The 17,223-nt window shown below is 45.0% G+C and overlaps 1 protein-coding gene across 3 annotated transcripts in view; it reads left to right on the top strand.

Moving 5' to 3' along the window:
* Positions 1-17,223, top strand: part of appl2 (adaptor protein, phosphotyrosine interaction, PH domain and leucine zipper containing 2) — a 199,799-nt gene that overhangs the window by 117,132 nt on the left and 65,444 nt on the right. For all 3 annotated transcript variants that reach the window (XM_068058746.1, XM_068058745.1, XM_068058747.1), the window contains 3 exons: positions 4,847-4,889; positions 4,982-5,038; positions 5,138-5,229. In XM_068058746.1, coding sequence (XP_067914847.1) covers positions 4,847-4,889; positions 4,982-5,038; positions 5,138-5,229 — 192 coding nt within the window. The remainder of the gene's footprint in view (positions 1-4,846; positions 4,890-4,981; positions 5,039-5,137; positions 5,230-17,223) is intronic.

Genomic DNA, 17,223 nt, shown 5'->3' with positions numbered 1-17,223 from the left:
TTTCCCAATTTACTGTGGACAGTCTTTGTTTCATTCCATTGAAGTCAACCTTGCCTAAACCTAGAATCCCAGTAACTTCTGTGTTTCTCCCTTTTTAGTACAACATTAAGCTCGATCGTATTAGGTTTGCGATTAGATAAGTGTACAAGCACTTGTTAACTAAATCTGGATCATTGCTCATTATTAAATCTAATATGGCATGCTCCTCTTTTTCTTTCTAGGACATATTGTTGCAGACAACAATCCTGAATTCACTCAAATTCGCTACCTTTCTGAAATGACCTGGTCTGCTTGGCCCAATCTAAATGAAAGTTAAAATCTCCTATAAAAACCACGCTTCATTCTTGTCTGATCTCTGCATTTATACAATCTCCCACTTAACAGTCGCTGCCAAAGGCTCTATATACAACTTCCACTAGTGTTAATACCTGTCCTATTTCTTAATTCTACCCATAAAGTCTCCACTGCCTGCTTACCTCACTTTGAGTAATTTCATCCTTAATCACTAACTCTGCTCCTCACCCTCTAACAGTTTCCCTATCCTTCCTGTAGACCAAATAGCATGGTATATGTGTGCTAAGAATTACGCTGACAACCAATTTAAGATCGTCAGTAGGGATTGCAGTATGGCGCATTTGCGCGTACTGGAAGCTACATATATTAATACACAGGACCCCGTTCTTTGCAGACAGAAAGAACACGAACGCACATTGCGCCTGTTTCAGCTGAACAAAATAAGTGACAGCCATTTGCTGGTTCATTCCTCAGGGCAATGCCTTGAGCAGTCAGAGTCAAGCTGTCTGGTTTAACTTTCAAACAAAGCTTGGCAGTTCAGTCACCGTAAACTGGTGCATTCTCCGTGGCAATGCCTCTATCTATCAGAGTTCACTTGCCAACCAATCAGCACACTCTTCTCATGCAGTATAAGTGGTTGTTTTCCCTTGCATTGGTTATTATTGTCCTGATAAGCGCAAGACAAAAAGCTTGAGTTCCGAAGAAGGGTCACTGACCCGCAACGTTAACTCTGCTGAGTTCCGAAGAAGGGTCACTGACCCGAAACGTTAACTCTGCTTCTCTTTCCACAGATGCTGCCAGACCTGCTGAGTGACTCCAGCATTTCTTGTTTTTGTTTCAGATTTCCAGCATCCGCAGTATTTTGCTTTTATTATATTGGGACAATATATGTCTATTTTCAGCAATTCTCAAGTTCTGGACAACCAAACGACTATTTGTTTTAGAATTATTATTTATACTACCTTTTCCACCTGAACAATCTCCTCCATCTGACCCCTCGCCCATCCCCCACTGCCATTTACTACTTTAAAATGGCTGCATTATTCATTCTCTGCATTAGGGCCTTGGTCTCAGCCCGGTTCAGGTGGAGCCCATCCCAGTGGTACAGTTCCTTCCTGTCCCAGTAGTGGTGCCAGTGTCCCCATGAAATGGAACCTTTCTTTTCCACACCACTACTTCAGCCATGTGTTCACCACCTTAATCTGCTTACCTCAACATCAATTTGCAAGTGGTTTGGATATAATCCATGGATTATAACCCTTGAGGTCCTGTTCTTTAATTTAGCAACAAGCGCCGGTACTCTTCAAACAGGGCCTCTTGCCTACTCTTTCCAATGCTATTGTTCACAATATAGACTACACAGCTGGATCCTACCCCTCCCTCCCTATCTAATATCCTTTCAAGATGGTGTGAGATGTCCCTCATACTGGGACCAGTAGTCCACATACCTTGACCCTGCTTACAAAGGATGCTATCTGTCCTGCTAATAATTGAATCCCCTATAACTATCATATTCCGCTTCTCTTCCACCCCCCCCCACACCAGTTCCTTTGGACAACTTGCTGCTCCAAGCTGCCATGGTCAGCATTCTGGCTGTCCTTCTGACCATCTTTATCCTCACAGGTAGAAAGTACATTGTACCTGTTGAATAGGATCAGTTTATGCAGATGCTTGTTCTCTATTTCACCTGGTTTCCCCTGACTCTGTACACAGTCACACCGATCTCATTCTGATCCTGCAGCTCTCTACAAGGTGTGACTGACGTCTGGAGCAAACTGTCCAGATACTTGTCCTTTTCTCTGATATGTTAGAGTGTCTCTAATTCATACTCCAGCTCAGTGACTGAGACAGAGGCATCTACTGGAGAAGTGTTCGCTCGGGACAGTCTCATTGTCCACAAACAATGGGGCGGCGCAGTGGTTAGCACCGCAGCCTCACAGCTCCAGCTACCCGGGTTCAATTCTGGGTATTGCCTGTGTGGAGTTTGCAAGTTCTCCCTGTGTCTGCGTGGGCTTCCTCCGGGGTGCTCCGGTTTCCTCCCACAGCCAAAAGACTTGCAGGTTGGTAGGTAAATTGGCCATTATAAATTGCCCCTAGTATAGGTAGGTGGTCGGGAAATATAGGGACAGGTGGGGATGTGGTAGGAATATGGGATTAGTGTAGGATTAGATAAGTGGGTGGTTGATGGTCGGCACAGACTCGGTGGGCCGAAGGGCCTGTTTCAGTGCTGTATCTCTAAACTAAACTCCCGCATACTGCAGTCCAGACACACAACCTGCTCTGCCATATCTTAGTCTAGATTTATTGATAATTACTCTCTAGTCTGTTTTAGTTCTTTCACACACTATCTTGCACTGAGTGCTAAAACATTGAGCACGTTAAATACTTACAACCTCAAGCTTACATAAACCACTACAAGTATTAAAGGCAAAAAGCAACACCTCCTTCCCCCTCTGCACCGAATTCCCACTGTCACCAAATTCTCAACTTCTCACTCTGTTCACGCTGTGATCCAAGTTGTGCTCTGTGCTTCAGCTTATCCTGTTCAGCTTTGCAGTCTACCACCTTCAATTGCTTTGCATCATCTGCAAATTTAACCATTGTGTTTGTGACTCCTGGCTCCAGATCATTTATGAAGACATAAAGCAAAAGAAGTCCCAAAGCAGACCACTGTGGGACCTCTCATTGGTAACATTCTCCCAAACTGATAGCAGTCCCTGTACTATTACACTTTGGGTTCTAACGGTCAACCAATTACATATCCATTGTAAAATATTTCCACTCATTTCCACTTTCTTTATTTTCAGTACCAGCCTTTCCAGAGGAACTGTATCAAAGGCCTTACTGAAATCCAGGTACCTGGTCCACTACCGTAGTCCTATCCAGCTCCTTCATCACACCCTCAAAGGCGCAGTGGTTAGCACCACAGCCTCACAGCTCTAGCAACCCGGGTTCAATTCTGGGTACTGCCTGTGTGGAGTTTGCAAGTTCTCCCTGTGTCTGCGTGGGTTTCCTCCGGGTGCTCCGGTTTCCTCCCACATGCCAAAGACTTGCAGGTTGATAGGTAAATTGGCCATTATAAATTGCCCCTCGTATAGGTAGGTGGTAGGGGAATATAGGGACAGGTGAGGATGTGGTAGGAATATGGGATTAGTGTAGGATTAGTATAAATGGGTGGTTAATGGTCAGCACAGACTCGGTGGGCCAAAGGGCCTGTTTCAGTGCTGTATCTCTGAACTAAACTAAAACTTGCAAATTAGATCACCAAGACCTCCCCTTTGTGAGCCCATATCGTCTATGATTTTATTTCAATCCAGATGCTCCACCATCTGCTCTTGAATAAGGGTTTAAACTTGCTGGGTCACTTATTAACCTTTTGTTAAAAAAATTGAGCAACATTTGCCTTTCTCCAGTCTGCAGTCTCCTTTACAGCATTCAGTTATTTCTGGCAGATTTGTGCCTGCAATTTCCTTAAGGATCCTCAGATGCACGTCCCAAGATTTATTCACCTTAAGGTTGCACAATTGTTCAGCTATGCTGGTAGTAATGTGAATAGTGTCGCAACTTAACTCTGTAACATCTTCTGTTTCTGTTTCCAGATCAAATAATTTGACTGTCTCCAGTAAAAACTGAGGCAAAAATCTTAGCACTTTTACAGCCTGTGTGGTGCCAGTTATCGTGCCCCCATCCATTAGTCCATTAGCACTTTCTTTGTATGTTATCCCACATCGTACTTGCATTGACTGTTCTGCTCTAACTTGTGAATGGAGAAAAATAATGCTCTCAGTCTCTTGGATGCAGTAATTTGTATTATATTGTATTCCATCAAGTGATCCTATAAAAGAAACAGATGTAAATTGAATTGATAGTTGCAGTATGTGCTCGGCTTAGAGGGAACGAAATGAAGCTGAAGTTGTGATGGATATACTCGTGCTCCTGTGGCACAGTGTCATCCTCAATTTGCATCATAATTCGTTAAAATAATTACTGCCCTGTCACTCTTGTTCGCTGTTGCCCACCTTTTTTTTTTACATTCTTTCATGGGGCATGGGTGCCGCTGGCAAGGTCAGCATTTGTTGCCCATCCCTAATTACCATTGACAACTGAGTGGTTTGCTAGGCCATTTCAGAGGGCAGTTAAGAGTCAACCACATTGCTGTGGGTCTGGAATCACATGTAGGCCAGACCAGGTAAGGATGGCAGATGTCCTTCCCTAAAGGAAATAGTGAACCAGATGGGTTTTTACGACAATCGAAGACAAACTGCAAGCATCAGATTCGTTGTTACTGCTTTACCAGTTACTGAGTACCTACTCTAGGTAAGTGAACGATGGTGTTGTGTAAAGCTGTGCAGCATCCTCCAATTAATCAGCTTTGTGAATGAAGCAAAGTTAGTTGCTTTTAGCTGTTGGAGCAGACAAGTTATATTTTATAACCAAAAAGAAATAGGAGCATACCTGATGCTCATGAAGATGTCGATATTGTGTACCTTTGGACTATTCAGTAATGGACTTAACTGCAGTAGTTATTCATATATTATTGGTTATATTCTAGGGGCATTATCCTTCAAGCAGAAGGCAAGCAGGAGTGTGAAGAGGTATCAAATTAAGTTATATTTGGAATTTTTTTGTTTTATGTTGATTTCTGTAAGAATTGTCATAACTTTTTTTGTTTCTGTTACCATCTTAGTGGATTTGCACCATCAATAATATTTCCAGACAGATCTACCTCACTGACAATCCCGAGGTAACTTTTGTTATTGTTGCATTAATGTTGCTATATTTTGCCATAAAATACAGCAATTCAAGGTTGATGTATGAACATGCAATTGCTCTTGTGTGATAGGCAATGGCAATCAGGCTGAACCAGACAGCAGTGGAAGCAGTGACACCTATGTCCACATTTCAGAAAAAACATGAAAGTTTTTGTCCCGAGAGGTAAGAGGTGAAGTGCAATGGATTGGTTTAGAGGGTTACTGACAGTGGTAACACACAGTAAACATCTATAAACAGATACAGTCTCTGGCCCATTCTAAACTCCAGATCCACATTATTGCTAATAACTGAAAGTCGATATGACTCAGTCTTGAGATTTTATGATATCTTTTTGAGAGAGGAAAATGCACTTAATCTTCATTACATTTTATGGGAAAACCTCCCAGAGAATCAACTTTTTTCATTAAAAATTGAGTTTTGTCTGATGTGAATAAAGAATACTCACATTTATATAGTACTTCTATTGAAATATGAAGGCCCAAAGCATCCCTCACATGACGATGTGTTGCGTGGTAGTAGAAGCATTAAGAGAGTTGACTTAAGGTGTGGGCAAACATGTTTGGAGGAGGATTTTAGAGGCTGGCGAAGACAGATGTTCAGGGTAACTGCCACCAAGTCGGGTTATCAGATCCATAATAGGACAGAACTAGACAATCAAAGGAGAAGAGATTTGCATACAGGACAAAGTTTTTAAACTTGTATTGCAAGACTGAGCTACTGGAGGTCACTGAGGATAAGGATGATGGTTAAGCTGGATTTAGGGGTGGGGTGGCAGAGGTTTAGACAAGTTGGAGTTTGACTTGTATACCACATAAAGAGCAAAGACTGTTAAAGCCTTCATATAATCATCTGTTGTGGAACACCACTGCTTGACCCATGACCCTGCTTGAGGGGGATGTTGAATATTCCCAATAGGCCCCGCATAATCATTCTTTTGCTAAACCCTTTCAACGTTATGCATTCTCAACCCTCTTCACAATTGCCATTTTGTTTTCCTTCCATTCCTGACGGCTGTAAGTATCCTCTTCATTGCCTTGATAGCCCACTGCCACAGCTTGCAGCATTTCTGCGCTCAGCTGCACTTCTAAATGATTCACTACGAACAGTGGACAATAAAGCATGGAAAGAGGCCACGTATAGATTCTACTGTAATAGACTCTGCCTGACTTGTATCACCGTTCCTCTACTGGCACTGGGTCAAAATCCTGAAACTTCCTCTCGAACAGCACTGTGGGTGCACCTACACCACATGAATTGCAGCAGTTCAAGAAAGCAAGTCACCACTACCTTCTCGAGCAGTTAGGGATTGACAATAAATGGTGGCCTTTACGGCGACGCTCACATCCTGTGAATGAATGAAAAAAACAAGCAATTGTATCAATTTTCCGTAACACATTTAAGGTTTGCATACCGTCATGAAAAGTCAGTGCCTCAGCAAGATGCACACGTGTATTTAAATTAAGTATATTCTCATATTCAAGGGTTAATCGGACTAATTCCAAAATCATGTGTTATAGGGTGGATGCATTAGCGAATTGAGACTATGGCATTTTAACCATGTCTCTGATACATGCTCCCTTCAAAAATGTCTCCCCACTGGATATGAGAAGTTTTGCCATGTTATGTTACTGGACTAGTAATCCAGAAGCTGGACTAATGCTCTGGGAACATGAGTTCAAATCCCACCATGGCAGCTGGTGGAATTTAAATTCAATTAATTAATAAATTGGTAATTAAAAGCAAGTCTCAGTAATGGTGACCATGAAACTATCAAATTGTCATAAAAGCCCATCTAGTTCACTCATGTCCTTAAGGGAAGGAAATCTGCCATCCTTACCCAGTCTGGCCTTCATGTCAGTCTAGACCCCAGCAATGTGGTTGACTCTTAACTACCCTCTGAAATGACCTAGCAAGCCACTCAGTTGTACCAAACCACTACAGAAAATTCAAGAAAGGATGATACCAGATGGACAGTCGGGCATAGGCTTATGCACTGGAAATGACAACAGCAAACCCTGCCCAATCGACCCTGCATACTCCTCCTCAGTAACATCTGGGTACTTGTGCCAAAATTGGGAGAGATATCCCACAGACTAGTCAAGCAACAACCTGACATTGTCATATTCACCAAATCATACCTTACAACCAATGTCCCAGACTCCTCCATCACCATCCCTGGGTATGTCCTGTCCCACATGCAGGACAGACCCAGCAGAGGTGACGGCACAATCAGAAGGGAGTTACTCTGGGCGTCCTCAGCATAGACTCTGGACCTCATGAAGTCTCATGGCACCAGGTCAAACATGGGCAAAGGAATATCCTGCTGATTATCACCTACCACCCTCCCTCAGCTGATGAATCAGTACTCCTCCATGTTGAACACCACTTGGAAGAAGCAAGGGCACAGAATGTACTTTGGGTGGGGGACTTTCATGCCCAACACCAGGTGTGCCTCAGCAGCAACACGACAGACCAAGCTAGCCGAATCCTGAAGAACAAATCTACAAGACTGGGCCTGCGGCAGGTGGTAAGGGGAAAAACTGCTCCACCCAATCCTCACCAGATGCATCTGTCCATGACAGTATTGGTTGGAGTAATCACCCACAGTCCTTGTCACGATGAAGTCCCGTCTTCACACTGAGGATACATTCTGTTGTGTTGTGTGGCACGACCACTGTGATAAATGGGATAAGATCATAAGAACTAGGATCAGGAGTAGTCCGTCCGGCCCCTCGAGCCTGCTCCGCCATTCAATTAGATCATGGCTGATCTTTTCGTGGACTCAGATCCACTTACCCGCGCTCTCACCGTATCCCTTAATTCCTTTATTGTTCAAAAAGATATCTACCTTAGCTTTAAAAACGTTTACTGAAGAAGCGTCAACTACTTCACTGGGCAAGGAATTCCATAGATTAACAACCCTCTGGGTGAAGAAGTTCCTTCTTAATTCAGTCCTAAATCTGCTCCCTCTAATCTTGAGGCTATGCCCTCTTGTCCTAGCTTCACCTGCCAGTGGAAACATCCTCTCTACTTGTATCTTATCTTTTCCCTTCATAATTTTATATGTTTCTATAAGATCCCCCCTCATTCTTCTGAATTCCAATGAATATAATCCCAATCTACTCAGTCTCTCCTCATAAGCCAACCCCCTCAACTCCGGAATCAACCTAGTGAACCTCCTTTGCACCCTCTCCAGTGCCAGTACATCCTTTCTCAAGTAAGGAGACCAAAACTGCACACAGTACTCCAGGTGCGGCCTCACCAGTACCTTATACAGCTGCAACATAACCTCTCTGCTTTTAAACTCAATCCCTTTAGCAATGAAGGACAAAATTCCATTTGCCTTCCTAATTACTTGCTGTACCTGCAGACCAACCTTCTGTGATTCATGCACAAGGACACCCAGGTCCCTCTGCATAGCAGCATGCTGCAACTTTTTACCATTCAAATAATAATCCTTTTTACTGTTACTCCTACCGAAATGAATGACTTCACATTTATTAACATTGTATTCCATCTGCCAGACCTTTGCCCACTCACTCAATGTATCTGTGTTCCTCTGCAAAGTTTCACAGTCATCTGCACACTTTGCTCTGCCACTCATCTTCGTGTCATCTGCAAACTTTGACACCCTACACGTGGTCCCCAACTCCAAATCATCTATATAAATTGTAAATAATTGCGGTCCCAACACCGATCCCTGAGGCACACCACTAGTGACTGATTGCCAACCAGAATAGCACTCATTTATCCCCACTCTCTGCTTCCTGTTAGTCAACCAATCCTCTATGCATGCTAATATTTTGCCCCTAACGCCATGCATCCTTATCTTATGCAGCAGCCTCTTGTGCGGCACCTTGTCGAAGGCTTTTGGAAATCTAGGTACACCACATCCACTGGGTCCCCATTGTCCACCTTGCTCGTAATGTCATCATAGAATTCCAAAAGATTTGTCAAGCATGACCTGCCCTTCATGAACCCATGCTGCATCTGCCCAACGGGACAATTTCTATCGAGATGCCCTGCTATTTCTTCCTTGATAATAGACTCAAGCATCTTCCCCACTACAGAGGTTAAGCTAACCGGTCTATAATTCCCCATCTTTTGTCTACCTCCCTTTTTAAACAGTGGCGTCACATCTGCTGTTTTCCAATCTGCTGGGACTACCCCAGAGTCCAGCGAATTTTGGAAAATTATCGCCAGTGCACCTGCTATTTCTCCCGCCATCTCTTTTAGTACCCTGGGATGCAATCCATCAGGGCCAGGAGACTTATCAATCCTTAGCTCCATTAGCTTGCCCAACACTACCTCTTCTGTAATAATGATTGTTTCCAGGTCCTCACCTACGTTCGTCTCTTTGTCAATTACTGGCATGTTATTAATGTCCTCCACTGTGAAGACCGATACAAAATACCTGTTCAATGCCTCGGCCATTTCATCATATCCCATAACTAAATTCCCCTTCTCATCCTCTAAAGGACCAACGTTTACTTTAGCCACTCTTTTTCGTTTTATATATTTATAGAAACTTTTGCTATCTGTCTTTATATTCTGTGCTAGTTTTTTCTCATGTTCTATCGTACTTTTCTTTATAGCTCTTTTTGTGGCTTTCTGTTGACCTTTAAAGTTTTCCCAATCTTCTAGTTTCATGCTGTTTTTGGCCACTTTATATGCCTTCTCTTTCAATTTGATAGCCTCCCTTATTTCCTTAGATACTCATGGCAGATTACCCCTTTTCTTCCAGTCCTTCCCTTTCACTGGAATATATTTTTGCTGAGCACTTTGAAAAATTGCTTTGAAAGTCCTCCACTGCTCATCAACTGTCCCACCATAAAATCTTTGTTTCCAGTCTACTTTAGCCAAGTCCTCCCTCATTCTATTGTAGTCCCCCTTGTTCAAGCGCAGGACCCTGGTATTGGATTTTATCTTCACACTCTCCATCTGTATTTTAAATTCAACCATACTGTGATCACTCCTTCCAAGAGGATCCCTAACTATGAGGTCATTAATTATTCCTGTCTCATTACACAGGACTAGATCTAGGATAGCTTGCTCCCTCGTCGGTTCTATTACATACTGTTCAAGAAAGCTATCACGGATGCACTCAACTAACTCCTCCTCAAGGCTACCTTGACTGAGCTGGTTCGACCAATCTACATGTAGATTAAAATCCCCCATGATAATTGCCGTACCATTTTTACAGGCATTAGTTATTTCTTTGTTTATTGTAGTCTGATAGACTCAGACAGATCTTGCAGCTCAAAACTGAGCATCCGTGGGCCAGCAATAGCAGCAGAATTGTATTCAACTACAGTCTGTAACTTCATGGCCTGGCATTTCCCTCATTCTACCATTACCATCAACCCTGGTTCGATGAGCGAAGAGCACGCCAGGAGCAGCACCAGGTTTACCAAAAATGAGGTGCCAACCCCGTGAAGCGACAACACAGGACTACAGGCGTGCTGAACAGTGGAAACAGCATGTTATAGACACAGATAAGCAATTCCACAACCAACAGATCAGATCTAAGCTCTGCAGCACTGCCACATCTAGTCATGATGCTGATGTACAATTAAATAACTAACACAAGGAAGAGTGTCCACAAATGTCCCCATCCTTAATGATGGGGAAGCGCAGCACGAGTGCAAAAGGTAAGGCTGAAGCATTTGCAACCATCTTCAGCCAGAAGTGCCAAGTGGATGATCCATCTCGGCCTCCTGAGGTCCCCAGCATCACAGATGCCAGTCTTTAGCCAATTCGATTCACGTGCTATCAGAAATGGCTGAAGGCACTGGATACAGCAAAGGCGATAGGCCCTGACAACATCCCAACAGAAATATTGAAGACTTGTTCTCCAGAACTAGCCATGCCCCAACACAAGCCATTCCAGTAAATCTACAACACTGGCATCTGGCTGACAATGTGGAAAATTGCCCAGGTATGTCCTGTCCACAAAAAGCAGGATAAATCCAATCTGGACTGTAACCGCCCTATCAGTCTACTTTCGATCATCAGCAAACTGACGGAAGGTGTCATCGACAGTGCTATCAAGCGGCACTTAATCAGCAATAACCTACTTGCCGGTACTTAGTTTCGGTTCCAGCAGAGTCACTTGGCTGCAGACTTCATTACAGCCTTTGTCCAAGCATGGACAAAAGTGCTGAATTGCAGAGGTGAGGTGAGAGTGACTGCCCTTGACATCAAGGCAGCACTTGACTCAGTGTGGCATCAAGGAGCCCGAGCAAAATTCAAGTAAATGGAAATTAGGAGGAAAGCTCTCCACTGGTCGGAGTCATACCTAGCACAAAGTAAAATGGTTATGGGAGGTTAAACATCTAATCCTCAGGACATCGCTGCAGGAGTTATTCAGGGTAATATCCTAGGCCCAACCATCTCCAGCTCCTTCATCAATGACCTTCCTTCCATCATAAGGTCAGAAGTTGGGATGTCTGCTGATGATTGCAGCGTTCAGCACCATTTGCGCCTCCCCAGATATTGAAGCAGTCCATGTCCACATGTAGCAAGATCAGGACAGCATTCAGGCTTGGGCTGATAAGTGGCAAGTAACATTCACACCATACAAGTGCCAGGCAATGACTATCTCCAACAAGAGAGAATCTAACCATCTTCCCTTGACATTCAATAGCAATGCCATCACTGAATCCCGGATCATCAAAACCATGGGGGGTCACCATTGACCAGAAACTTAACTGGACCAGCCATAAAAATACTGTGGCTACAAGAGCAGGTTGCGAATTCTGCGGCAAGTATCTCACCTCACTCCCCAAAGCCTGTCCTCCATCTACGAGGCACAAGTCAGGAGTGTGATGGAATACTCTCCACTCGCCCAAGTGAGTGCAGCTCCAATAACATTCGAGAAGCTCGATACCATCCAGGACAAAGCTTGATTGGCACACCATCCACCACCTGGTTCTGGTTCTTGGTGGGCCAAGTGGACCAAATGTCAGTTGGAGAACTTTTAGAGGACAGGGATCATTGTGTCATGAGGTTTAGGTTGGCTATGGGAAAGGACAAAGATCAATCAAGAGTATGAATAGTTAACTGGGGGAAAGCGAACTTCAATGGAGTAAGAATGGTCTCCTTATTTAAGGAAGGATGTAAATGCATTGGAGGCGTTTCAGAGAAGGTTTACTAGGTTGATAACTGGATAATCTGTGACTTTTCTAATATTTGTCAGTTCCGAAGAAGGGTCACTGACCCGAAACGTTAACTCTGCTTCTCTTTCCACAGATGCTGCCAGACCTGCTGAGTGAATCCAGCATTTCTTGTTTTTGTTTCAGATTTCCAGCATCCGCAGTATTTTGCTTTTATTATACTGGAATGAGTGGGTTGTCTAATGAGGAAAGATTGGACAGACTGGGTTTGTTTTCACTGGAGTTTAGAAGAGTGAGGGGAGACATGATTTTTTTTTATTCATTCAGGGATGTGGGCATTGCTGGCTAGGCCAGCATTTATTGCCCATCCCTAATTGCCCTTGAGAAGGTGGTGGTGAGCTGCCTTCTTGAACCGCTGCTGTCCATTTGGGGTAGGTATACCCACAGTGCCATTAGGAAAGGAGTTCCAGGATTTTGACCCAGCGACAGTGAAGGAACAGCGATATAGTTCCAAGTCAGGATGGTGTGTGACTTGGAGGGGAACTTGCAGGTGGTGGTGTTCCCATGTATTTGCTGCTCTTGTTCTTCGAGGGGGTAGAGGTCACGAGTTTGGAAGGTGCTGTCTAAGGAGTCTTGGTGCATTGCTGCAGTGCATTTTGTAGATGGTGCACACTGCTGTCACCTTGCGTCGGTGGTGGAGGGAGTGAATATTTGTAGATGGGGTGCTAATCAAGTGGGCTGCTTTGTCCTGGATGGTGTCGAGCTTCTTGAGTGTTGTTGGAGTTGCACCCATCCAGGCAAGTGGAGAGTATTCCATCACACTCCTGACTTGAGCCTTGTGGATGGTGGACAGGCTTTGGGGAGTCAGGAGGTGAGTTACTGGCCTCAGGATTCCTGGCCTCTGACCTGCTGTTGTAGCCACGGTATTTATATGGCTACTCCAGTTCAGTTTCTGGTCATTGGTAGCCCCTAGGATGTTGATAGTGGGGGATTCAGTGATGGTAATGCAGTTGAATATCAAGGGGAGATGGTTAGATTCTCTTTTGTTGGAGATGGTCATTGCCTGGCACTTGTGTGGCGCGAATGTTGCTTGCCACTTATCAGCCCAAGCCTGAATATTGTCCAGGTCTTTGCTGCGTTTCTACACGGACTGCTTCAGTATTTGCTGAACTTTGTGCAATCATCAGCGAACATCCCCACTTCTGACCTTATGATTGAAGGTAGGTCCATTGATGAAGCAGCTGAAGATGGTTGGGCCTAGGACACTACCCTGAGGAACTCCTGCAGTGATGTCCTGGAGCTCACATGATTGACCTCCAACAACCACAGCCACCTTCCTTTGCGCTAGGTATGACTCCAGCCAGCAGAGGGTTTCCCCCCTGATTCCCATTGATTTCAGTTTTGCTAGGGCTCCTTGATGCCATGACATCAAGGCAGCATTTGACCGAGCAAGGGCAGTCACTCTCACCTCACCTCTTGAGTTCAGCTCTTTTGTCCATGTTTGAACCAAGGCTGTAATGAGGTCAGGAGCTGAGTGGCCCTGACGGAACCCAAACTGAGCATCACTGAGCAGGTTATTGCTAAGCAAGTGCTGCTTGATGGCACTGTTGATGACACCTTCCATCACTTTACTGATGATTGAGAGTAGGCGGTAATTGGCCGGGTTGAGCTTGTCCTGCTTTTTGTGTACAGGACATACCTGGGCAATCTTCCACATTGCAGGGTAGATGCCAGTGTTGTAGCTTGGCTAGGGGCGCGGCAAGTTCTGGAGCACTGGTCGTCAGTACTATTGCCGGAATATTGTCAGTGCCCATAGCTTTTGCAGTATCCAGTGCCTTCAGTCGTTTCTTGATATCAGGCAGAGTGAATCGAATTGGCTGAAGTCTGGCATCTGTGATGCTGGGGACTTCAGGAGGAGGCCGAGATGGATCATCAACTCGCCACTTCTGGCTGAAGATTGTTGAAAATGCTTCAGCCTTATCTTTCGCACTGATGTGCTGGGCTCCCCCATCATTGAGGACGGGGATATTTGTAGAGCCACCTCCTCCAATTAGTTGTTTAATTGTCCACCACCATTCACGGCTGGATGTGGCAGGACTGCAGAGCTTAGATCTGATCCGTTGGTTATGGGATCGCTTAGCTCTGTCTATTGCATGCTGCTTACGCAGTTTGGCATGCAGATAGTCCTGGGTTGTAGCTTCACCAGGTTGACACCTCATTTTGAGGTATGCCTGGTGCTGCTCCTGTCGTTCCCTCCTGCACTCTTCATTGAACCAGGGTTGGTCTCCTGGCTTGATGGTAATGGTAGAGTGGGGGATATGCCAGGCCATGAGGTTACAGATTGTGGTTGAGTACAATTCTGCTGCTGCTGATGGCCCACAGCGCCTCATGGATGCCCAGTTTTGCATTGCTAGATCTGTTCGAAATCTATCCCATTTAGCACGGTGGTAGTGCCACACAACATGATGGACGGTATCCTCAATGTGAAGGCGGGACTTAGTCTCCACAAGGACTGTGCGGTGGTCACTCCTACCAATACTGTCATGGACAGAAGCATCTGTGGCATGCAGATTGATGAGGACGAGGTCAAGTATGTTTTTCCCTCGTGTTGGTTCCCTCACCACCTGCCGCAGACCCAGTCTAGCAGCTATGTCCTTTAGGACTCGGCCAGCTCGGTCAGTAGTGGTGCTACCGAGCCACTCTTGGTGATGGACATTGAAGTCCCCCGCCTAGAGTACATTTTGTGCCCTTGCCACCCTCAGTGCTTCCTCCAAGTGGTGTTCAACATGGAGGAGTACTGACTCATCAGCTGAGGGAGGGCGGTAGGTGGTAATCAGTAGGAGGTTACCTTGTCCATGTTTGACCTGATGCCATGAGACTTCATGGGGTCCGGAGTTGATGTTGAAGACTCCCAGGGCAACTCCCTCCCTACTGTATACCACTGTGCCAGCACCTCTGGTGGGTCTGTCCTGCCAATGGGACAGGACATACCCGGGGATGGTGATGGCAGTGTCTGGGACATTGTAAGCTATGATTCCGTGAGTATGACTATGTCAGGCTGTTGCTTAACTAGTCTGTGGGACAGCTCTCCCAACTTTGACACAAGCCCCCAGATGTTCCTAGGGAGGACTTTGCAGGGTTGACAGGACTTGGTTTGCTGTTGTCGTTTCTGGTGCCGAGGTTGATGCCAGGTGGTCCATCCGGTTTCATTCCTTTTTATTGACTTTGTAGCTTGCTAGGCCATTTCAGAGGGCATGTAAGAACTAACCACATTGCCGTGGGTCTGGAGGCCAGACCAGGTAAGGACAGCAGATTTCCTTCCCTAAAGGACATTAGTGAACCAGATGGGTTTTTACAACAATCGACAATGGTTTCATGGCCATCATTAGACTAGATTTAATTCCAGATTTATTAATTAAATTCAAATTCCACCTTCTGCTGTGGTGGGATTCGAACCCATGTCCCCAGAGAAATACCCTGGGTCTCTGGGTTACTCGTCCAGTGATAATGCCACTACGCCACTGCCTACCCTTAAAATTTATAAGATTGAAGTTTATAAGATCCTGAACGGTCTTGACAAGGTGGATGTGGAAGGAATGTACTGTTTTAAGATTAGAGGTCGCCCTTTTAGGACTGAGATGAGGTGACATTTTTTCTGTCAGTGGGTTGTGCGACTTTGGAACTCTCTGCCTCAGAAGGTGGTGGAGGCGGGGCCATTGAATATTTTTAAGGCACGGGTAGATGGATTCTTGTTAGGCAAGGGAATCAAAGGTTACTGGGGGTAGTTGGAGTGTGGAATTAGAGACACAAAGATCAGCCGTGATTTTATTGAATGGAGGAGCAAAAAGGATGTAAAGATAAACACAGCAACGACAGGCCAGTCAGTTAAACTTCGGTGGTGGGGAATCTTCTAGAAACAATAATTCAGGACAAAATTAATAGACACATGGACAAATGCAGGTTAATTAAGGAAAGCCAGCATGGATTTGTTAAGGGAAAATCATGTTTAACTAACTAGCTGGAGTCTTTTGAAGGGGTAACAGAGAGAATTGATGAGGGCAATGCTGTTGATGTGGTGTACATGGACTTCCAAAAGGCATTTGATAAAGTGCCACACTACAGACTTGTCAGCAAAGTTATAGCTCATGGAATAAAAGGGACGGTAGCAGCATGGATATGAAATTAGCTAAGTGACAGGAAACGAAGAGTAGTGGTTAATGGATATTTTTCAGGCTGGAGGAAGATTTGTAGTAGAGTTCCCCAGGGACCAGTGTTGTGACCCTTGCTCTTCCTGATGTATATTAATGATGGTCGTTTAGTAGTACAGAACTTGAATATTGCTGAAAATAGAGACATTTTACAGTCACAGAGTCACCACCTTCTGGCAGGGTAGGGATCCTGAAGAACCAAGACAGCATAGAGTGGGCTTCGCCATCAGAAACTCCTTGCTCAACATAATAGAGCCACCTTCAAATGGCTCAGAACGCATACTGTCCATCCAACTGCTCGCCGCCTGTGGTCCAGTACACTTACTCAGCATCTATGCTCCCAACACTGTGCTCCCCACCTGAAGTTAAAGACCAGTTCTATGAGGAACTCAACAATATCATTAGTAGCATCCCCAATACTGAACATCTGTTCCTGCTGGGGGACTTGAATGCCAGGGTTGGGGCTGGCCATAACTCTTGGCCCTCCTGCCTTGGGCGCTATGGCATTGGAAGGATGAATGAGAATGGACAAAGACTGCTTGAGTTGTGTACCTATCACAACCCCTGCATCACCAACTCGTTCTTTCATACTATACCCTGTCACCAGGTTTCTTGCAGGCACCCAAGATCACATCGTTGGCACCAGCTGGACATCATTGTCACAAGGCGAGCCTCATTAAACAGCGTTCAAATCACACACAGCTTCCATAGTGCAGACTGCGACACCGACCACTCCCTGGTGTGCACCAAGGTTAGACTCAAACCAAAGAAGCTGCATCACTCCAAGCAGAAGGGCCACCCGCACATCAACAGCAAAATTTCTTACCCACAGC

The sequence above is a fragment of the Heterodontus francisci genome, chromosome 27 (assembly GCF_036365525.1).
Source record: "Heterodontus francisci isolate sHetFra1 chromosome 27, sHetFra1.hap1, whole genome shotgun sequence".
NCBI classification, from domain to species: Eukaryota; Metazoa; Chordata; class Chondrichthyes; order Heterodontiformes; family Heterodontidae; genus Heterodontus; species Heterodontus francisci.
Note: the sequence above shows the minus strand (reverse complement) of the source record. Positions and strands in the feature narration are given on the sequence as shown.